We start from the raw sequence: 24,585 nt of genomic DNA on the forward strand, positions 1-24,585 counted from the left end.
AATCCCAAGGTCAGAGTGTTCCTTCAGCCTGGCATCATTTGTTCACTGCTGAGCACTATCTGTTATCTCAACATTAGTCCTGAAGAGCTCATACATTTCTTCATTCATTCATGTATGGTTAGGAAACACACAGTGGGAGAGAAGTTGGCTTAGTGTTTGCGCACTAGAGACATACACTTGGGTAGGAGGACAGATAAATAGTTAAAAAACACAACACAGAAATCAGAGAATACATTCAGTGGGTAGTAACAAATGGACAGAGAGAGAAGTTTCAGTGGCTATCTCTTTTGTCATCTAGGTGACAATCTTCAAACTGCCATCACTGTTGCTAAAAATTCTGAGATGATTCCTATGGGCAGCCCGGTCATCATTGTTGAGGCTAATGAGCCGGGAGACCTTGTTCCTGCTTCTGTGACCTGGCAGCTGGTGGGGACCCAAGAGCCAGGCTCTGGGAAGAAGGTGAGCAGATGTTCACAGACCTCCAGCTGGGTCTGGGTTGGTGGAGTAAAGCCCTGGCACAGAGCAACCATCTGCATCCCGGAAGGCATCGTAGTAACAATCCCTCAGGTGTGTCTTTGAGTGTGGTACCATGCAGAGGGGTTTTGGTGGCATTTTGCAGATTCCAGGCACAAATTATCATCACCTTTTGCAAATGCCCTACTGCAGGCTGCAGCGACTGAGTCTGAGTCCCTGGATAGGAGGGAAATAAAGGCTTACCAAGGCACACCGGCAAGCTATGCAGCAGGTGCCAGAGCATGGTCTCTGATTCCACAAAAATCCATGGGCATCGGCATTTCACGGTGCCTTGCTGGAAAGCTGGCAAGGGTAAGGTTTTCCAGAAAGCAAGCTTCCATCTTGCTTGTCTGAGAAAAGCTTTCCCATTACAAGAATAGGAACAAGATTGCCTGAAACTTCACTTTTGTGTCACTCCAAAGCATGACCCTTCTGGTAAAGACGTATAGACCCTTCTTGGTTTCGGGCTGAACAACCTTTCACATTGTTTAACAGACATGGGTCTTTGGTGCAGAATACAGACTGGCAAGTACATAGAGTGGGCCTGCGTCATCTATATGAGTTAATTTTGTACAACATGTAGTAACGTAGCTTAAAAAAGACATCAATTCTCTCTGTGCCTTCTGCAGCTCCATAGTAATCATTTCACTGTGAACTTGCTCGCTTCATGCAGTGCCACTGTATCCGTGTGTCACAGAACTCTGGGCCTTCACTGATTTAACAAGCAGGCTATCTATGCTCAAATGCATTCAAATCCTGCACTGTTTAAGTTCAGTCCTAAGGAAATGTAAAGCCTGCTAATAAAGGCTTTTAGAGAGAGAGATGGCTCTAGAGAGATGATAAATCTCACTCATCATAGGTGACTGACAGGAAGAAACACTGGACACCATCAAATGTGTCCCCTTGAGCTGGCAGCCAGGAAGAGGTAGAGGTCGGCAGAGGGGGATACCGACAGGTGGTAGGGGGCGGGGTCTGGGGATGCTTGATAATGGTGCAGGGGACATAGGTGAGAAAGAGGCTCTGGTCACCATGATGGACGGGGACCCCTGTTTTAGAAGGGTCACAACAGAAGTTAAAAGTCAGGAAGGGGAAAGAGCTAGGTACTAAGAACAGAATTATGTCTTCTTGAAGTGAAGAAATAGTGAATGGTACAAGATCCTAGGAAACACAGTGCACATGAGGAAGAAGGAGAGAGATGTTCTTGCCCTCCCCACAGTTGGCACATTGCTATGAAGAGACAATCACAGGGAAGGATGCGAACTGTCAGAGCATCATAGAGTTCTACAATATCAAGGGACATTTTGCTAATCTTCTTCCTGTTAAGGTTGAGGTCCCATGGGTGAACAATCCTTCTGGTAAGCAACCCTTGGGGATGCGCATTTCTCTGTGCCACACACACAGTCACCCCCTTCCATGTGTCATGGGGAAGCAGCTCTGCTTTAGGAGCCCGTGCAGAAACAATGCCTTTTGATTTCAGGACACCTACATCAACATCGGAAACAGTTCTGAACCCGTTGGGAAAGGTTACCATTTCGCAATGAGTGGGAAGTCATACCAAGTGTTATTTCATCATTTCTACAGTATACTGCCGCAAGTAAGTGTCGATGGAACATGAGGCTTTGTCCGGGTCTTCAAGTGAGTGGAACGCAGAGTTAGGAAGGGGGAGGAGTCACCGAGAACTGGGCTTTGAGAATGTGCATTGCTGAAGGCATCTTGAATTTGCAGGAGGTTCCTGGTCCTATCTAAATCCACCAGACTCTATACATATGAGATACTCTCTCATATCTATAACATACTGTAGCCCCTTCAGACTTCAGTGCTGATAGATTCTCTCAACCTTGTGACTAGTCAGCCTCCCTCCTTCCCTCCCTCCCTCCTTCTCTTCCCTGACAACCTCAGAGTAGATCCACACCTCAGCCCTAATTGCATGTTAGCATCTCTGAAAGTCACTAGCCTACATCAGGCAGAGATCCAGTTCCCTGCTATCTAGAGCCTTAAATCACAGCAGAAGGGCACCAAAATGCACCACAGATTATTCTCAAAATCATTCATTATCTTGTCCTCCATGTGTCCTGCTTTAAAATAGTGCTGAACAGGGTGGCGCTGTCAGTGTGGTGGAGGAGACACATGGCATACACACTGAGGGTCACAATGATCCATTAGCAGACTCTAAAATATCCTGCCACCTCACCTTCCTTGGTAAGTCAGGGATCAAAGAGCTTGAGGCCTAGAGGCTTTGAGGTAGCTTTTCTTCCAGTCCGTATTGTGAAGATGGGAATCTGAACCTCAGAGGGGTTACGCCACTCAAGTAAGCTTTGCACAGCAAACTGGGAGATCTGGGAGCAGACTTCTCACATCTGGTTTGTTGCATTCTGTCTGTGGCAACAAATAATAAAATGAGCTGCATTTCCCACAGAATGCTCCTCCGATTCTAGCTTCCTTCTACCTCCTAGCTGCTATGTTAATGAAAAGTTACCCCTTCTTGGGAAAAGGAAGCAAAGTAATTGGGTCCAGAAAAAAAGTAATGGAGTTGTGATGGAGGCTTTAAAGTTCAATATCAAAGCATTACATTTCTCATCCCTGTTCCTGGCGTTGGATCTAATGCCACATACTCTGTTAAATCAGTGGTCGGGAGTGATTTTTCAGGACTCTCTGTTTTGAAACATTCTCCTTCCTAATCTTACTATGACAATTGTTTTTTTTTTTTTTTTTCATCTTTAGATTCTGGTTAATGGAACCATTTTTGCAAGAATGTCTCCTGGACAGAAATCAAGCCTTGTGGAGGAGTTTCAGAAATTAAAGTAGGTGATGGGCAAGAAATGAGCATGTGCCGGTTCTCTATGATAGCACAGCTGGCCACCCCATAGCATCTGAGGGTAGCGCCGTTAGTTGTTTTAGGTTTCTATAGATCAGGTATCCAGATGTGCCTCAGGTAAGCCTTGGCTCCTGGATCAAGGATGCACTTATGAAAGGACATAAAGTGGTGTCAGCCAGGACTGGAGCGTGTTTGTGCCAGTGGGGGGTGACTCTGTCACTACTTCCCTCGCGTTGATTAAGCTCATGTGCTGGAACAGAGACATGGGTAGTAAGAGGAAGCCAGCCTCAGATCCCTGAGATGTGGGTCACTCCATAGGGAAGACGCTATCATTGCAGTGGACTTCTGTATGTAATCAAGAGTAATAATGGAGCAGAGGAATGGAGGGAGGGGAGGGGAGGGGAGGGAAAGAAGGAATGGTGTTACTATCTTTCATTCCCTAATCTCAGAACAGTTTGGTGCCTTCTCTTCATTAGAAGCAAGTCCCTATGTCCTGCCCATACTCAAGGGAATGGACTTCACAGCAACATGAAGTGCAGGAGATGGGAACAGTTGAGGCACATTTTAGACACTGACTACCCCACAGAACATTCATTTTTGTGACCCATAAAGCACAGCTTACAGGAATATTGCCTGCTTAGCTGCAGAGAGAATAAATAATGTGGGCACATGTAGCTCAGGATGGGAATGCTGGGAAAGTGTGTGAGCTCTCCCCCAAAGTCATCAGCTTGATCTGTTAGAGGATGCAGGATATTTTTAGACCCTCTTGGCATGAACTGAAATGGCAGCTGGCAGGGACTAGAGACAGCAGGGGGAGATTCAGAACCCTCTCAAAGTACTAATGACCAAGTCCCATCTGAACGGCGGAGTTCTTGATGACACACCAGATCTACCTATTCATTCCTTGCCGAGTTACAGTTTCTAGCCTGAAGGTTTCAGATAGCAAAACGACCAGAGCGGCAAAGCCATCAGATCAGGAGACTGCTTCTTCCTATCAGGTTTTACCAGCTAAGCTCCTTAGCACAGTCTCAAATGCCTTCCATTAGAACTCCCCCCACACCCCTGCGTGCCATACTCTCAGACTAGGTAAGTGGCCGGGGTAAGTGCCTACTCATTTACAGGGTCATTATGTGGCACTGGATGAAGAGAGTAATCTTCCTGTCTCATTGCCTGAGCAACATTGGCTGATACTCTGAAAGCCTCATTCCCCTAAAGCACAATTAGCTTGGGAAGACACATTACGACAGAATGAGCTGTAGTCTTCTTTGTGGTCTTACCCTTGGCAATGCATATCAAGCATCTCTGAATGAAGGAAACCAATGAGATGATTATAGGTAGCGGTGACACTATGTCATAGTACGCAAATGTTTGTGATTTCACTAGCCCAGCATTAGACTGAATTTGTCTACATTGGACCGTGCTTAAATTACAGAAATGGTCAAAAAGGCAAGTTCTTACGGACCAACTAATAATAGGGATATCTTAACAGAACTTGACTTTTATCTTTTATGATCCAATTTTGGAAAAACGCCACTGAATCATTTAAAGCATTGCCACGAGTCACTGTCGATAAGTGTCATTCAGTCGTAATAGAAGGCTCAATGGACTCTGCATAAGAAATCCCTTTTCCCTGGCAGCAACTTTAAATTTTATCCTTCCACTTAGATTCTGATTGCATTCCAAGCCCATATACATGGAGTACCTCACTGCTCTGAGACATACCAAGAACCAATGCAGGCTCTAATTGTATCTGCTAAGCCCTTGTAATGTAGAAACTGAACTCTCTGTGAAAGCAGTTTGGCCGGGTTAGGCTGTGTCCTCTTTCTTCCCATTAGGTTGAATGTGAAGTGTGTAATCATGACCTTATTATAATCATGACTCCTCAATCTTGAGCTTCATAGGGTGGACACAATCAAGCTGACATTATTTTCAAGTGTGTGATTACTGTCATTGCTGATGCTTCTGGTGTCATCACTGTCATTTCAGTGATTGAGACAAATTAAGTCAGGGCCCTTTTCCCTCTCAGACAAAGATTCTCCAAGTCATTTTCTTGATTCCACATTTGTTCAGGATGGGCACACACACACACACACACACACACACACACACAGGAGTTAATTATAATGGGAGTGATTCAAGAGACCTTCTGACCTGTTGGGTTTTGTATCTTCTTTTCTATAGTTATTATGTGGGCATGTGTGGAGATGGAGCCAATGACTGTGGGGTGAGTACCCATGACTTTGGACTTAGGTGAACACAAGCAACACTTTGGAATCTCTCTTGAGCTCTCCAAGACCCCCTAGGGCCTCTTCATCCTTCCATCAGCAGACCCGTGGTCATGCTTACCTCTCCCTGAGTGTGGCTTAGAAATAGAAAGAGCTAAGACCACTTCTGCTGTCTTCTGGCAATTCCCAGAATAATAAAGCAATGCTACTGATGCTCCCAAAGTTTGACCCATTGGGGACTTTACAGCATTATCTTCTTTAAGCCTTAAGGCTAAGGCTATAAGCCTTTAATGTTACTTACAAGGAGAGAAAGCCTCTGGGAGATGAAATACTTTTGTACAAGGTACAGAGCTGGTAAAGCCTTAGAGAAGAAAAGGGTTGGAATTCATAAAATTTTAATTATGCATAAATGGCATTTATTCCCTTCAAACCCACTCTGAGGTTAATTTTTGAAAATCAGATTTTGCCCATATTGTTATGAAATCCTAAATGGTATGGTTTTTACACTCTGTAGAAAAACTAAAATTAAGTGAGTCTTGGGTTATTCTTCATTCCCAGCAGAAGGTGAGTGTATATTATATATTCTGACTTTTGAAGACGTGGGTGAAATACCAGTTGACTGTCAGGAGTATTGGTGTACTTTAATAGCTAACTGTGGTGCTTGAATTGAAGAACAGGACTGGGGATAGAGCAGAGTAGTAAAGCCTTTGGTGGCACGTGTGATACACTGTCAAACAGTGCAGAAAAGGAGAACACAATGGAGTACTATTCAGCCATTAGAAACAATGAGTTCATGAAATTCTTAGGTAAATGGATGGAGCTGGAGAACATCATACTAAGTGAGGTAACCCAGTCTCAAAAGATCAATCATGGTATGCACTCACTAATAAGTGGATATTAGCTTGGAAAACTGGAATATGCAAAACATAATCCACACTTCAAATGAGGTACAAGAAGAACGGAGGAGTGGCCCCTAGTTCTGGAAAGACCCATTGTAGCAGTATAAAACAAAACCAGAACAGGGAAGTGGGAAGGGATGGGTGGGAGAACAGAGGGAGGGAAGGGGGCTTATGTGACTTTCGGGAAGTGGGGAACCAGAAAAGGGGAAATCATTTGAAATGTAAATAAAAATATATCAAATAAAATTAAAAAAAAAAAAAGAAAAGAAAAGGAGGAATGAGGGGAAGCAGAGAGAAGAGGGAAGGCGAAGGCATTTTAATTTCCAAAGCTTATAAGAAATGTAAAATCTGCTTATTCATTTTACTTTCCACTTAAATATTTTTCCAATGTCGGTGAAAATATGTGTTCATACTTAAAGGCTTATTGTACATTTTTTTGCCTGTGTTTCATAAGAAACACAGTTAGCCTATTCATCCAACCTAGGGTGAATAGCTATTGCTATTAATTATGTGACATTTATTGCAAAACAAAAATACCAAAAAGTCATAATCTGATGGAAGAATCATGCATGAATTAACCTGGCCATATGGCTGACAATCTTGAACTATATAATAGAGGCATAAACACTGAAGGAGAAGGGAAGAGAGAGGCGGTGTTCTAAGATGAACTGAACTGGAATCTTTTAATCTATTGCAAAGCAAATGATGCTATCAAGTCTACAGAGCAACCTGAATACAAAATTTCATTTGGGCTTTCTGGCTTGCCTATGGGCCGGTCTGTTGTATGTTCTCTGGACAGCCTTTAGCCTTCATCAGAAGAAATAAATAAGCCCTCTGTGAAGCAACACCCATACGACCATGGGCCCATGGGTGTGTGTGCCTTGATTTTGGCATCTAATGGTGATGCTGTGTGCTCCACACTCTTTACCAACAGTTAACTAGTTGGTTGGATCAATCAGCAAGAAAGTTATCATTAGATATCATTCCTGTTTTTTTCCATGAAGATGGCCCTACTAAGTGTAAAAACTAAGATAGTGTAAGTCTCCTACCCATGGCCATCCATATTCTGTCATTCTTTGTAAAGATTTTTTTCTCTCTGTGTGTGTGTGTGTGTGTGTGTGTACGTGCAAGTGCCTGAAGTGTCCAGAAGACCTAGAATTACAGATAACTCTGATCCTCCCAACATGTGTGCTAGGAACTAAACTTGGGGTTTTGAAAGAGTAGTATAGGCCATTGCTTGCTAAGTCAGTGGTCCTCAACTTGTGGGTCATGACCCCTTTGGGGGTTGAATGACTCTTTCACAGGATTTGCATGTCAGACATCCTGTGTATCAGATATTTACATTACAATTAATAACAGTTGTTAAATTACAGTTATGAAGTACCAATGAAAGTAATTTTATGGTTGGCGGTCACCACAACATGAGGATCTGTATTAAAGGGTAGCAGCATTAGAAAGGTTAAGAACTACTGTGCTAAGACATCTCTCCAACACTTGCCCCATCCTTTTATAGAAGTCTTGAACGAGTGCTCTTTCATTTGCTGATGATGTACATGTGCCACAAAGATAGTATAGTATATATGCATGTGTGGAAACATGCACATGTACACATACATGTTTCTGTAGATCACAGTGCAGTCCATTCCTCTTCCATGGTGACTTTATGGGTTAGGAGAGACAGTGTATATGGATGAAAGCGCATATAAACAGAGGCCTAAATATGTACAGATACAGTATTATAACTGACATACAACAAACAGCCTACTATTTGAGTAGAAGGTCGTGGTTTGACGTGGGTGAATCATTCCAGGCTTTGAAAATGGCGCATGCGGGCATCTCGCTATCAGAACAGGAAGCATCCGTGGCATCTCCCTTCACCTCAAAAATAGCCAATATCGAGTGTGTGCCTCACCTCATCAGGTAAGCCGAAGCTTCCCCTGTACCTCACCACAGTGGCTCATTGTCTGTCTCAGGAAGCAGGCAGAACTGGACACTAAGTCCTAACGACGAGGGCAGGTGTGGGTCTAGGGCAAGCATTGGGGTGGGCCTGGTGCTGTTGGACCACTAGCCAAGGAATGGTTCCTGTTGCTTTCTCAAGCACTAACAAACCCACACAAAAAGTGATTTTCCTCCAGTTTTAAGAAATAGATGGGTGTGTCGGGTAGACTGCTGAAAGCTTTCTTTGCTAATTAAAACCTTATATGTCTTCTCTTTCCCTTAATTTCATATACTGGGTAACTTCTGTGATATTTGACCAGGAGTTTGGCATGGGTGAGAGGGCAACATAAGAATCCGTCATTAGATAGCTTCTACCAACACTATTGTATGCTTCTAAAATAAACATTTGAAAACCTCAGGATGTTGCCACAGGTATTAAGCTTCCCTGGAGATTAGGAAGGAGGGACATGTGTTTGCTTTCCTTAACTGAATGCCTTTCAGATTCATTTCTACTTACATTTTAAGTGTAACAAAGAATAAAGCATCCAGTTTTATATTTTGTTCACAAATCTTTCCCCCTGCTGTTCCTAGATTGCCTGGGGGTAACTGAGTATCTCCAGGGCCAGTGAGCTGGAAGGTAGCACAGCTTGCTCTGAAAGGACAATCAGATGATTCTCTATCACTTTCTTGGTGCCTCAGAGCACAGGGTGGCTGGTGGGATGGCATCAGGCCTGAAATCCCATGCCCTTCCTGCACATCTGCTAGCAGCTGGATCACGTATCCTTTGTCCCTGGGCATTTACATCTCTGTTCTTCTGTACCCTTGAGCACCATCACCACCTGTGCCTCCAAAACACGACTGTGACTGATGTATTATGCATCAGGAATGTATTTACAATGCACTATGTTGGTTTAGAATACAAGACATGATATAAGATTTCTGGTAGGAGTAGATGACTTATTATTAAGACTTCGGGGTAGACTCTCTTTGCTTCGGTATTTCATAGCTTCAAAAACTTAGATCTAGTTCAGTGTTCAGCTCTTTAAGGCTCATTTTGTCCTTTGGTATTCTCTACACGTGCTTATTCCTGGGAAAGAACCCTAGAAGGGCGATGCAGTACAAGTCTTACATGAATAGGTGTAGGTCCACTGGTTTCCTTGTCATTCTTCGGAGCACGAACCACTGCTTGTTATAGTTCAATTCCTTGTGGGAAAGGCTGTATCTTATTATTATTATTATTTCTTTATCGGTGTCTAGCTCAAAGCAGAAAATCCAACGTTCAGCTGCAGGATAGGCAGATAAATGTACAAATTACTAAATTTCATAATCATTAGGAATAGCCGTGATCTTGGAAACTCATGAAGACAGCTCTTTTCCTGCCCTTAGAACCATGTTTTGTACTTTGTTTTGAATGTGGCTGTCTTAATTTTCTTGAAATTATATACAACTGCAGGGGAAAAAAGATGAAGTCATAATGTTTATGTCAGACTTGGGAAAACAATCCAGGCTTTGGGTCTTTCCTTGGCCTGTTTTTTATTTTTTCTCTCCATCCTTTGTCAAAAACAATTGCTAGCTGTTCACAGCCTGGTGGGAAACATCTGCCTGAAGTAGCCTGGCCCATCTCCCAACCTAACACCCATCTTACCTGAGGCAAGAAGTTAGTCATTTGGCTTCCAGCTCTGCCATTTTATGTTTCCATATAGTTCTAACATCTTTGAATGGAGCAGGTGCTAGTGTCGCTAGGGACTAGAAACAAACTAAAGCCATGTGGGCTCATGTCCACCTTGGCAAGGGGAAGCTGCGAGCCAATGAGCTTCATTCTCACCCTCTCCTCTGATCCACTACCCTCCGAACAACCTCAGCTAAAAGCCATTTTTTCCTCCAAAGGATGAATATGCAGTTTCCAAGCTGTAGTATCGATAGTAGTCTTGATCTTTTGAGCTCTTCACCAGCCCAGAATATTACCTTTGTTTCTTCCAGCAATATCACAGATGGCAAAAACCATCAGGACTCCATTTTAGAGTTTTGTAAAATTCAAGAGCACTGATCTTAACTCTGTGTGTCTGAGAGCCAGGGAAACTCACTCAATTCTAGGAAGCATGCTGAGATAGAGGAAATTAAGATCGAGTCAACGCTTGACACCGCAGGTTGTTATAATGCTGCATTATGCTTACGCTATACCCAATAGTATTCTCACTGCGTGGAGGGAACAGTGAATTTCCTGATTCTGTTTCTATTCTTTTGTAACAATTCTTGGTGTAATGTTGGTACTTCATAAGCCCTAAGTAAAAGTGGGTCAAGAGTCAAGGAGGAATTAAGGATTGAGGAAGAGACTGCCCAAATGACTGGAAGGTTGAATAGGTCATGGTATTTCGTTAATTAGTTGGTGCTTGCCTATCGCAGGCAAGATGCTGAGTTTGATTCCCAACACTGCATAAACCAGTGGATGCCAGTTATACAACATTTGGGAGATGGAGGTAGAAGCATTAGGAGTTCAGTGAATAAAACAAGAGAGTTGAGAGATGGCTCAATGGTACAAAAACATTAGGACCCAAATTCAAATCCCAGGCACTGACATGAAAAGCTTGGTACAACTTTGTTTGCCTGGAACCCTGGTGTTTGGGATCAGAGACAAGTGGACCCTGATAGCTCAGCAACTAGTCACTTAACCCAACAATAAGCTTCACACTTAGTGAGAGACATTGTCGTAAGTCACTAAGGTAGAGATTAATAAAGGAAAACATTTGATGTTCTATTCTGGCCTCTCCATATTTGTTTATCTATATACTAACATGCATATAACACACACACACACAAATTTAACAAAACATACAAAAAAGATTATGTAGTTTTCTTGGGATATAGCTGGTAAAATATTTGCCTAGTATGTAGAAGGACCTGGATTTTTCCAGCACTGTAAAAAGGTAAACATAAAATAAGCAGTCCTTGAAACAATGAATGGATGACTAAGTGATTATATACCAACAAGCTATTAAATAAGAACACCTTGTTCAGCCTTAAGTGCATCAGCCATATATTACCTCCTCTAGTGGGGTACTCACATCACACTCTAAGGCTTGGGGTTCTCATGAAAAGAGGGGAGAGAAAGAATGCGAGACAAGAAAGTTGGTCTACGCCATGAGCGAGAGATGGCTGTGCCACACGTGAACTCATAACAGTTGCAGTTCACTGCACAGCACATGCACAGACCTAATCCCTAAGCATTCAGTCTCGAGTTGTACTGAACAGCCTCATAGGGGCTTTTCCCTGACTAAGGGAGCTGCTGTCTGTCAAGCGATGCCTTCAGAGATACCATCGCTGGTGAGTTACTCATGCTTCAATGGCTAGCTTCCTACAAGTGCTCGCTAGGGTGGCTCTGGCTAAACCTGTTGCACGATTTTCCCTTGACAATCAGTGCAGAGAAGGTCTGTGATTGGACAGGGGGAAGGGGGCGGAGCTAAGAGCTGCAGAGAGGGAGAGAGGGAGGAGAGGTCACAGGAGAGAGAGGAAAAATGGAGGCCCACATAATGTTATCAAAAGGTTAAAATATCACAGACCTTCTCTGCACTGATGTAATTGGGCAGGGAAAAAAAATCCTGCAACATAAACCTAGTGGGTTAAATCAAAGCAGAAACAAAATTATAACCAAAAGACACAAAAGTGAGAGGATGAGTTGGTGCAAGGGGTTAGGGTTTTGTTAAGGGTGGGAAGGGGATAAGGGAGATGAGTTCTCAAATGTATTATAAACATTACATACCTATGTGAAATATGCATATAATGTATTATATTAATTATATTATGTGTTATGAACATTGCTAAAGATGAACTATTTTTTAAAATGAGCTCCTTTTAAAATATAAAGACTCGGGGCTGTGTGGCTTATGTAAGCAGTTTTTGTGTTTGTTCTCAACAGGGAAGGCCGGGCCGCTCTGGTCTCATCTTTTGGTGTCTTTAAATACTTGACCATGTATGGCATCATCCAGTTTATTGGAACATCACTTCTGTACTGGGTAAGAATTAAATTCATTTCTTCTCAGTTCTAATTGTATCTATAATGTTGGGATGTGGATCCTACACCGTTTAATGTTTATAAATGTATGACATTTCCTCAGAAACAGGTGCCTACAAACTTGGGAACCTGGTGTGCTTCATGTAGCCTGAGCTTAGAAGTCAGGAATACTGGATATGTTGTCTAGGGTGTTGGTTTTCTCTGGATAACCTGAAACTCTTGACCTCTGTAATCCCGTCTCTTCCTTGGGGAATAAACAGAGCTTGAGAGAAGCCTAAATATAACTCGGCAGGAAATGGATCTGCCTCCAACTGTGGAATAATTTTGGCAAAAAGACTCAAAAGAGATAAAAAGGAAGAGAAGTTTTTAAATTTTATTTTGAAGGACAGCAATGCTGAAAAGCTCCCACACTGGAACTGTGTGTGTTCCTAATCCTACCCAGAATTTAATAGAGCTAAGTGCATTATCGGTAAAGAATAGCAATTTCTTAAAAATTACAAAGGAATTTTAAAAAACAAATGGTAATAGCCATTTTGCACACAGGAGCTATGCATACATTAAAAATAATCTTCATTATTTCAAGCATAGTTTGCTCTGTAATAAAATGATCCAACACACTCAATGGACACTTGGGGAATTAAGCTACTTTATTGCTTTGGGAGGATAATTAAGAGGTAAATGGAGAGACCAGGGATTGAGGTATCTTGTCGGTTACCGCTGGCAAGGGCATGTAGGAGGCTAAATGACCGCCAGGTGGGGAGGGAGAAGGAGACCCCATCCAAGCCTTACCTTCATCCAAAATGCAAAGTGGGGTCTTATCCTTGGACGACTCCCATCTCTGGAAAGTTAATGACTTACCTTTAAGGTCTCCACAGTTCTATGTTAGCTGTTCATATTGAAAAATCTAAGGCTACTGTTGGATAATTTTCCTTGTATTTCTGTTTATGTGTGATTTTACCACTCAAAGAAGAAAGGATAAGATGATGTAACCAGGGTCCACAGAGATGAATTGGTCAGTAAAGTTTTGCTGAGTTCAGATCCCTAGCACCCATATAAAAGGTTGGCTTTGGGGATACACACCTATATTTCTAGTGATGCAAGGCAGAGACAGGAAGCTCCTGAACTTGACAGTGAGTCAGTCTAGCCAACTGGTGAACTCCAGGTTCAATGAGAAACTGTCTCAAAAAACTAAAGTGGGGGTCCATAGAGGAAGACACCTGATAGTGACCTCTAGCCTCCACACATAAGTATATGGACACATACCCCTTCACATACAAATGCACGCAGTATATGTTTAATACTCAAGAGCATGTGTATACACACACACAGACACACACACAAGGTAAGATGGGGAGAGCACTAGTGAGTATATGAGGAACAGTTGGGAATCAGAAGGCACAATGCACCTACCTTTTCATAAAAATGAGTGCAGAGCTGAAGGGTCTGTGGTAGAGTTGGAATCAATCGACCTAGCAGCTGTCCTGCTGTTCTGAGCCACATGAGCTCATCCTCCAAGCACCTCAACCTAGAAGCTCCTACAGAGTCTTTGCAAAGGCCAGTGCACGTTTTCATGCAGACGTTGTCTGTACACTCATAATCAGACCTCAGTATGGAAGTCAGTCACAAGCTGTGAAGTGTGTTGGAAGGCGTGGCTGGTCAAGACCCAGCAAGGACAGTCCCAAGGTTTGACTTTTCGGCCTTATGAGTTCAGTTCCAAATGTGAATGGAAAAACTAAGTTCTGTGTGTACCCAGACCTCAGGGAGGCAAAGTTAGTGGACTAAAGTCTGCAGTGGGTTTATTTAGGGCAGTGGTTCTCAACCTGTGGGAAGCAACCCCTTTGGGGGCATTGAATAACCTCTTCACAGAGGTCACCCCAAGGCCATTGGAAAACACAGATATTTTTATTACAATTCATTACAGTAGCAAAATTACAGTTATGAAGTAGCAATGATAATAATTTTATGGTCAGTGGTTACCATACCACAAGGAAGTGTATTAAGAGGTCCCAGGGTTAGGAAGGTTGATAAGCACAGACTAAGGGAGAGGCTGTGTTCAGTTTGGGACCACGAGTGAGCTCCAGACTCACTGGGCTATCATTCAGTGCATCCTCAAGGTGGATACCAACATGGGTTGAAGGAGTTAAGGCCTTGACTTTAAATCATGCCTAAAATCCCATTAGAAACGTTCAGACCTGTGCTGAGAATTCAGCTGTCCAGGCGGATGTGACAGCTGCCAAGGGTAATATGGTCAGTAAGAGTATGGTAGGATTTTGACAGAGCCTAGGAAAATAGCTACTAGGGTCATTTAGTCTAATGAACTACTGAAGGTTTTTAGGTCTGTATTTTCTTTTCTGAAAGAAAAGAAGAATGGGAAGCACTGTACCAGACATGATACTTACACTGTTTTTTTTTTCCCCCAGCAACTCCAGCTCTTTGGTAACTACCAGTACCTCCTGCAAGACGTGGCCATCACACTGATGGTCAGTTTAACAAGTAAGTTTGTATCTATTTGTGAAGTCCCAGAAACATACAAATAAGGACTTGGTGGGAAAGTGAGGTCTATGAATTTATTTAAAGCAACACTGGGGTGAGTGGAGACTTGGAGCCTCTGGACCTGCAGCAAAATAGCTGAATAATAAATAGGCCTAACCTAATAATATATAAATGATATAACCTACATAATATAAATATAACCTAATATAAATAATAAATAACCTAATAACAAATAGGTCTAACTCAATTATATATAAATGATATAACCTATATAATATAAATATAGCCTATTATAAATAATAAACAACCTAATAATAAGTCTTTCCCCTTAGAACCTTTTAACGTATTCTTAGTTCTTTGTAGTTTTGTGTCCTGTCCATAGAAAAATGGGTAAGAAATCCAGAAAGGACTTTTCTTTCTCTTTTTTTAAACCCAAAGGTCACTTTCCATTATTCAACTACATTTCATGCTGTCACAAAACTGAGTTTCCCGCTATGTCTTTGACTTGGGAGAACAAATGCTAATGTGTGATTCTGGTGCAGATCTCTGGGATGTGAGGTGTGGGTCATGGCAGCCAGGGCTTGCTTCCTTCTTTGGAGATGACACTGATAAAGTGCTTTTGATCAAGGAACTCGGGGCTTGATACTAACTCTTAATAAGCAAGAAAGGTGACTGCCTCAACAGAAGCAGGAAGAACAATGGCCCTGTCACTTTCCCTTTGTTCAACAGCGAGGTGTTGTGAAAAACAACAGATAAAATACCCGACGTCGGCAGGACATTAATAACCTTGACGCATCATGTCACATCTTAAAACACAAAACTGATATTGAGCTCATCTCTCATGTCTATCCAATGATAAAATTTACCAGTCTCTATGATATAAGTAATATCAATTTTGATTATTAGGTTGGAGTGTCTATTCCAAGCCTATTATATATCTTCCACTATGTGTTATTACGATTCATCTAACTGAATAATTTTGAATCAGTGATAGTGATTCTATGATGCTGGGTGTTTTTAAGCAATCTGGGTGATTTATTTATGAATGATGCTGGAAAGGGAAGGAACCCCAGGAGATTCCAGAGCCTGTGCTCATAGGCAGTGCTGTGGGCTGAAGGCCACGCCTGTCTTCTAGCATTGAAAGATCTCCTGGGAACAAGGCATGCATGTGTAGACACATAAGTAAATAACTCAATTGTGACAATAGTGCATTTTTCCAGTATGAACCTTAATCTTGGGACTAGCAAACATAAGGAGCCTTGACAACGGTCATCACAAAGAGGTCACATGCAACAGTCCTTGACTTTAAAGGAGGCAGATGAACACTCACATTTTTCAGCCTGGCATTCAAGACTCCAGCCTGATCTGGCCTAACTTGCTTTTCAGACAATTTCTTTAGCTGCTCCCTTTCATTTACCTTACAGTGTGGCCAACCTGAAAACCTCGAATCCCATGTTATTCCCTTCTACTGGAAATGCCTCTCTTTTAGTATAAGGCTCTTTTAAAAATTTAAATTGTTATTTGGTGGTGGTGGTGGTGGTGGTGGTGTTTGTGTGTGTGTGTGTATGTGTGTGTGTGTGTGTGTGTGTGTGTGTGTATGTGTGTGTGCACCACATACATGTGCGCACACTCATGGAAATGCAGTACCGTGGGACTGTAAGAACAGGGTCCAATCTTAATCGATGAGATATCTCTGTAGTCCCAAGCAATTTTGAAATTTGCCCATCTTACCCATGTTACCGTCAATCCTATTTCTTCCATGAAGCAGCTTTTAATGTTTCCTCCTGTCTCTCCTCTGATGACAGATTATCATTAAAAAATAAAATAACCCTCCTTTCTCTAAGCTTCCAGAGCATCTGCTGCTGTCAGTCCACAATCTATTCTGAGTTTGTGTTTCTTCCAGTCATGAATGTAAACTCATCAGCTAAACTCTACACTGGAGCCATGAGCCTTTGTACGCCTCCACATACAGAGAAGGAGAACAATGCTAATGGGGCTTTCCTACTGGGTGGAAGTTTATGGACCTGAATATTTGACAGGAGTGAATGATAAGTGTCAGCTGAGCACCAAGAAAGAGGATGGCAGCATCTCCATCGTATCTTCTAAAGAGTTGCGTACTGGTCCTTCTGTCATAAGCGTATTCCCCTCGCTACCCATCACCTGGGTATTGATTCCATTAAACACTATAGCAGTGACTACTGAGGGATGCTTTAAGGAGAACCAAAGGACATGTATGAAGTCTTGTTGTCCTCCCAGGATTGCCACACTCAAAAAAAGAGAGTCATAGGAAGTATTATAGGAAAGTCCGTTTTTGAGGGGACATTGCGTATTTGCTCACCCCATTCATAGCAGCAATGACTCCAGAGAGAGGGGAGGGTCATGAAGGGAAGCTATATATTATTTATCTTGTAGGTAAATTAGAAGCCATGGAACTTATTTTTTAGGCTGGAAGTAGCGTAGCTAGAGGCTGCCCAATGGGGCAGGCTGCACAGTTTTTTAACAGTATGTACTCTGAGAGACATTTGAAGATAATATTCCTGAAGAGTTGGAAGGAGAGAGTCCCATTCACACCGGTCCAGCCCAGCCCACAGGGAAACTGTACAGCCCACCAGTGAGCCCTGTACCAACTGCTAAGTTTAGATAGTTGCCGTGGCAGAGCATACCTGCCAAGAGGACAGTGAAGCAGCACCTTGGATGCAATGATAGCTTTACCATGGTCACCTTATCCTCTGAAGCAATGTGAAAAGTAGGTGATTGCCCAAGGAATGACAGAAGCAGCCAAGCCCTTTTCTCCCACTGCTAGTCCCAAGCCACTGGATCTCTCATACCTAAAGGTGAGATCATTACAACATGGGTACTGGCCGGGAAATAATCTACCCAAGCCATGACTAAATTAACAAGGTTGGGAAAAGAAAATATCTGAAGGCAAAGTATGATGAATAAACACACTGCTGTTTCTCACCTTTAGCATCCCTGTCACAGTTTTCCTCAGAGTTCAGCCCATAGATTGAGTCAGCTACATGGTTGTTGATCATTGGATAAAGTGCCATTGTCCTGATGGTATACAGATTTTGATCTGAAACCCTTCTGAGACCCTCTTCTGCTAGAGGTAGCTATGCTTCTGAATAGAGACATCTCAGTCTGCTACAGAACCTGTTCTGAGAGGCTGATTCTCAGGGGATAAACAACTGAGATGAGAGTCAGCCACACAGTACCATGGATAAGGGCACAGTGGTGCCTCCTCCATGTCAGTCAGTCAACCCCATAAATAATACCATGAAAGGGATGTAGGAAAGCCCAGAACAATCTGTCACACTCCTGCGCCAATTCTCAAACAAGATTAGAACTGTTGTCCATGGTTCAGAGTTTCTAAAGAAACCAGCCAAACTGAACACAGTTTGATTCTTCTCAACTGCTCACCAAGATGGCCAGTCTTCCCAAAAGAGGAGACCATTGTGAGACCATTCGGCATATTGTGAGTCTACTATTCCCTGTACTGTGATGAGCACTACATAAGCATCATTTTAGCTCTTCTGCAGAACCCAACAAGGCCATTTCACTCAAGGAAATTGCTGTCTCTTAAAAACTTATCAAAGATCACAGAGTTCAAGACACATGCAGCTAACAATACAAGTTATGATATATTAAAGAAAAAGTTTTTAAAATGATGTCAGGACAGAAGTCAGTTGAGAAAATGTACACCATGAAGTACAACTTGACCCTAATCTGCGTGGGAGTTCATACTAGTAATACATTTGGCCTCTTCAACAAGATCGCCAAATTATCAAGAAAATAGAGAAAGGGGATGCCTAAAAATTACAATTCTCGAAAATGCTTGAAATTAGAAACTCTGGGGCGTCTTGTCCTAAAGATGGCTTGCACACCAAAGGGTTAAATATTGGGCTCTCTTTATTCCCAAGCATTCATCCTCTTTCTCCTTCAGTCCAGCTGAAGGTTTTAATCTGTTGTCTTCTACTTGTTACCATGGAAATGTCCTAAGAGGTGATCTTTCAACTGAAGCTCGATCATTTTTGCCTGTTCACTTGTCTCTCCATGGCTAATGACATCCAACTTTCACTGTCCTTTCTGCAAGTCTTTTGAAGAGAAAATACAATGGTGTAGCATGGCCTTAGGACAGTCATTGCAGTGGGTGAAGGTAGGTTCCAGCCAGCTTCATTTAGACTTAATATTTCAGTATGTAGGAGAAGGCCAAATGGGGACAATTAGGTATGATGATGCATCCTTCCATTTCACACATGGATTTTTTTTTTTTTACATAAACCTCATCAAATGACAGTGACCTTTTCTGAGTGTGACTCTTCGGAGACCTTCAGGTACATCCTGGAGACCTTATGAGACACACTCAGAGCTTTGCTTCTAGGTATGGTGGATTTATGATCCACCTGAGATTTGGCACACATAATTTATGATATATAATTTCTCATATAAATGCATCAAATGATTTCAAGCAATTAAAGACCATAATTTGAAATGGCACATTCTCCCCTGTAGCAGGCTTGGTGTGAGACTTAGCTAGAGATAAAAGGTAGAACAAAGCAGGATTTCTTTCTCAGGGAGCTCGCGGTCTGCTGGGTTGCACGTGTGAACAATAATGACTCAATGTCCAACAACCTGCAGTAGGCCACCAGTATGAATAATGCACTGTGGGAACTTGGATAAGGGAAGGATTAATTTTAGGTAAAATATATCATTTAATTAGTGAGTGTTCCTCTGTATGCAGTCTGGTAGAGAATGTTGTCATCTTCATTTAAAGGAAATTTGGACAATTCAGAGTTTTCCTGCCTGGTTATAAACAGTACTGCTCACCACGCTGGTTCAGGGATCCCACTGTGTTCTTTTAAATTTAGGAACTCTGTCCTGCCACACACACTACAGAGCAGCGATCACAGGCTTTAGGGTCAGACCTTCTTGTGTGTGTATCATTGTCCTGCTTGCTACTCATTGAGTCTTTAAAAGAATCTAGTTTTTGATGTTTATTCATCTACAACATTTAGAGTTTGATTTTTTTAGTAAACACGGATAACACATATAGAATGTTTGGAACAATTTCTGGAATGTAATGGGTGTCCCAAATCAGTAATTATTTTCTATTATACCATGAATACATGTTTCTTGTTAGAAATATTAGCAGTCTCTGGTATAGAAAATGTTAAAATACCCAGTGTAAAAATATCAACCAGCTGGTGCCACAATGCCCCTGCATCACAATTCACCACCCAAATCAGTGGCTTATGTCAGTAATTTCTCCCAGTTTCTGGGCCGGAATGTTGATTGCCATTCAGCTGATCTAGGCTCCTCAGCCACTGTTTTACACTGTAAATAGTTTATTTTGATCAAGTTGAACTCAGGTCAGCTCCACTTTTCTCATCCTAGGGCCACAGTGAAGGGCCAGACAGAACATTTTCACCAAGATTCACAGAAAGCAGAGCCTGACAGCATAGTGAGCCCTGAGCGATTGTTTGAAACTGATGCTGTCATCACCGTGGCCAAAATTCATACCAGAAAGCTCCAATTGAACACCATCTCTATCCAGTCAATTACTCGGTCGCCCATGGTTTTGTGTTGAAGATGGAGATAAAAACTGTAGTGAGATTGTGTGGGAGAGCATACTGATAAGGTGGAGGTCCATTGCGAGAGCTGTGTTGACACCCTTTGGGGGCCACACAGCCTCCTCATGAGTTTCACAGCAGCATCTTGGATGGTGGTACATAGAAGGTACTGTAATGTCCACAGCCTCTGCCTTCTGTGTCTTAGATGGAGGCTCACTGCACACTCTTCAGCCCTGACCATAGTCCATTTGGACACCCCTTCTGAATGTACCCAGATGGTGACTTCTGATACCAACAACCCACAGTTAGACCAAATATCACAGGTTGATGCCACAACCACCAGATTAGCTTCACTTCAGACACCAGACACAAGTTTCGGGGTTCCTAAAGCATCTGCATTTTGACTAGCTATCTACAACTTAGGGACTCTACTACCTTCTATCTTGTATTTAATGATTTGCTCATCCACAGAACCAGTGAAAGTGTATTTACTACCACAGTTTTATTAATAGAAAAATGATACAAGCTAGAATCTAATCAAGGCGAGAGACACAGGGAAGAAATTCTGGAAAGGGTCATAAATTACTTCTACTGTCCTTCCCTTGTAGAATTGGGGTGCTACATTCTTCTGGCATACACATGTGTGATTGTGTACACAATCCGGACAACCAGAGTTCAACTGCATTTTCAAGTCCAGATTTTATACTGAGGTTTCATTATCTAAACACAACTGATTGAGTCATTTGCTACAAGGGTGAACACAGCCTCTAGCTCCTCCACACGTCCAGGTTTGTGACCTGAAGCCCAATTTTACAGATGGTCAATAAGGTTGTAGCCAGCTCCATTCCTGCATGACGTTGTTAGTGACAATCTCTTCAATGTCACCATCATCTTTCAAAAACTAATTTTTTTATTTTGTGTATATGAGTGTTTTCCTGAATGTTGGAATGTGCACCACATGTGTATCTACAACCCACAGATGTCTGAAGAGGATCAGATCCTCTAAGTGGAGTTATAGACAGTTGTGAACCACTATTGCCCTCTGCAAGAACAACACATACTCTTAACCACTAAGCCATCTCTCCAACCCCTACTATCAGTCATCTTTGCATAAGCTGTTGGGGCCCTTTTATGATACTGTTGACTGAGTAGCATATAGATTAATTGACATGTACAGATTAGTCAGAAATGATGACTATTTAACTCCTCATTCCAACTATCCACTTTCCTGTTTTTCTTGATAGACATTTGTTCTGATCATCTTGTTTTATATATCATTTCTTCTGAGTCCATTGGGGTTGGGAAGGATGGATGTCATGTGATATGGTAAGTCTATTGATTACAGGACCTTTCAGCCCATTATCTTTTGCTCTTGAAAGTTAAACCAAAGCATGGAGGAGATGAAGGTTGGTAGAAATGAATATGCACCTGTATAATGGGCTTGAGTAGGTGTAAACCTTCAGTTAGTGTTTTCTCAAGCTGAATCTTCCTCAGAGATTCAAGATGGTATACACCTCATGTTTTATCCTCAAACGTGAAGCTATAAAGGAAAAACATGTCCATGTCTTTCAGTGAGCATAAACCATGCCTTCCCAAAGTTGGCTCCATACAGACCAGCGGGACAACTGCTTTCTCCTCAGTTGCTACTCTCAGTCTTCATGAATTCCTGTTTCACCTGCATTGTGCTAGTTTGTACATTTCTCTCCGTGAAACAGCAGCCTTGGTACTGTGAGGTCTACAAATACAGGTGAGTTGATTTCCTTAGTAATATAAGCAGTGCCATATCACAGTGTCTGACTTGATACCAACAGAAACTCTAAATTTTAACTAACAAAAATAATGCTTTCATACTGAAAATCATAAATGATAGAACTGAAACACATTTAATGGGTGGCATGCTAGGTGAGCAGGTGGAAAGGGCAGGAAAGATTTGTCACCTTGCTTGATAATGAGATGATCTTACAGCTGATTGACTGTGAATGTGTTCATTCCTTGGGGCATGGATTTTATGTAGACCAGGGCTTTGGGAAACACTTCCTCTCCCAAGTAAGAGACTAACTCTGGCTTCTGAGGAGGATAGTCTCTGTTATAACTAGTTAATGATGTTACTGTAGTACATAAACAGCCATAGGCAATACATAAAGTCAAGCCTTATTTTTCCTGAGGAAATATTATTCTCCTTTTGAACTCAGGCATGAACGCTCTACTATGAGTCTAGTGGCATCAGATCTCCAGAACACAGAAACATAAGCAGAGAGCCAGTGTGTGATATATAAGATCTTCATTTAGACTCTAAAGGCAGCAATCCAAGTATAACTTGGAATATATGGTCCTGTAGAGGTTCAGAACCAAGGGCTCCCCTAATTTGGAGCAAATACACACAGTGAAGAACTGTGGTTGAAAATAGGAAAAAGCAGAGAAATAGGAGAGGCATTGGCCAGCAAATCAAGATGGCCCTGGTTCTATCACTACGTGCACCACACTAGCTCTCACCTTCCTTATCTACAATGTGATTGGACAGAGTTAGGTGCTTTTTAGTGCTAGCTCTGAAATCCAGGCCATCTACCTCAAGAATCTGAAGTGGCTCTCCGTAAACATTATTTAACAAACTGACCATCTACTGAATATACAAAGCATATTTACAGATCTTGTAGAATCCAAGTTAGTAATAATTAAACTTAGATGGGTATGGTGATGCTTACCTATAATCTCAGCACTAGTGAGTATAAGGCAGGACGATCATGAGCTCAAAGCCAACTTTGGCTATGTAGCAAGATACTTTCTGCCTTTATTACGGTTTCTATTGCTCTTACATAATACAATGACCAAAGAAAACTGGGAAAGAAGGGCTTATTTTTGCTTATAATTCTGATAAAATGCTCTATTGCTGAGAGACTTTATGGCTGGAACGTGAGGTATGACCTGAAGCAGGAACTATGGAGCCTCCTGGCCTGCTCCCATGGCTGCCTCAGCCTGCTTTCCTACACTGTCTAGGACCACCTCCCCAGGGGTGCTACTACCTGTGATGAACTAGACCCTCCCATATTAATCACCAATCATGAAAATGACTTGCCTGTAGGCCAGTTTGATAGATGCATGTTCTCAATTGAAATTCTCTCTTCCCAAAGGGCTTTAGCTTATGTCAAGATGATGTAAAACTAACCAACTGGCACACTATTTCAAAATGAAAAGGAAAAAGAACCCTTGCATTTGATGTCACATTGGGAAAATCAATTATATGTATAAGATTTTGAAAATTAACTTAAAAGTTTCAAGCTAAACAAGAAAGCCAATTAAAACTAATTTTCAGGTTTCATCATTGTAAAATGGAAGAACATTACAAATAGGTCAACCAGAACTGACAAAGCCTAGATCTTAAAGACATATTTTGCTGAGTAAATATTGTATGGGCCCACTATGGTAGATGTCAAAAAATGTAAATTAACTAATATAAAAATACACAAAAAAATTCATAAAACATGAATAAAAATAAAAATATCTTAACAAAAGAATTCTAAAATAGTGAGCTAAATGCAGCAAGAGGAAAGAATGGGGGTGGGGGAACTAGTACTAATTCTCATCCGAAGTTAGAAGTAATGAGGGTTGAAGAGTAAATAATAGTGCAATTAATAGGAACTCTACATCCAACCCAGAAAGTCTGCAGTGTGTCAGGAAAAGCAGATATTCCATCAGGAGAATAGGGAGTATCGGTAGGGAGCTTGGCAAAGATAAGACTAGAAAGCTAGGTTGAGGTCCGAATGTCTTCTAAGTCAGGCTGAGAAGTCAGAGCTTACCTTGTTAGTATGCTAGAGCCAATCAGAAGGGCTATGCTGGGTCTTTACTACAATTCCTTAGCTTGAGGAGACAGTGGAATAGGGAAACAACTCAGGGCCCAAATCAGGAGGCTTACATCAATACATGAAAGAGAACACACACACACAGATGTACACGCATGCATACACAGGTTCACACACATATCCACAAACACATACACATACCCCTAAACATGCACAGAGACACATACGTACATATGTACACACACATATACACATTTACAACCATATCCACAACCATACACATACACCTAAATACACACACAAATCTATATACACATACATATAAA

The 24,585-nt window shown here is 41.8% G+C and overlaps 1 protein-coding gene across 2 annotated transcripts in view; it reads left to right on the plus strand.

Moving 5' to 3' along the window:
- The window catches only part of Atp13a5 (ATPase 13A5), a 136,438-nt gene that overhangs the window by 97,263 nt on the left and 14,590 nt on the right, over nt 1-24,585 (plus strand). For both annotated transcript variants that reach the window (XM_052158013.1, XM_052158014.1), the window contains 8 exons: nt 299-459; nt 1,991-2,107; nt 3,235-3,314; nt 5,510-5,552; nt 8,263-8,372; nt 12,304-12,400; nt 14,820-14,892; nt 22,035-22,209. In XM_052158013.1, coding sequence (XP_052013973.1) covers nt 299-459; nt 1,991-2,107; nt 3,235-3,314; nt 5,510-5,552; nt 8,263-8,372; nt 12,304-12,400; nt 14,820-14,892; nt 22,035-22,209 — 856 coding nt within the window. The remainder of the gene's footprint in view (nt 1-298; nt 460-1,990; nt 2,108-3,234; nt 3,315-5,509; nt 5,553-8,262; nt 8,373-12,303; nt 12,401-14,819; nt 14,893-22,034; nt 22,210-24,585) is intronic.

Source organism: Apodemus sylvaticus, chromosome 15, assembly GCF_947179515.1.
Source record: "Apodemus sylvaticus chromosome 15, mApoSyl1.1, whole genome shotgun sequence".
NCBI classification, from domain to species: domain Eukaryota; kingdom Metazoa; phylum Chordata; class Mammalia; order Rodentia; family Muridae; genus Apodemus; species Apodemus sylvaticus.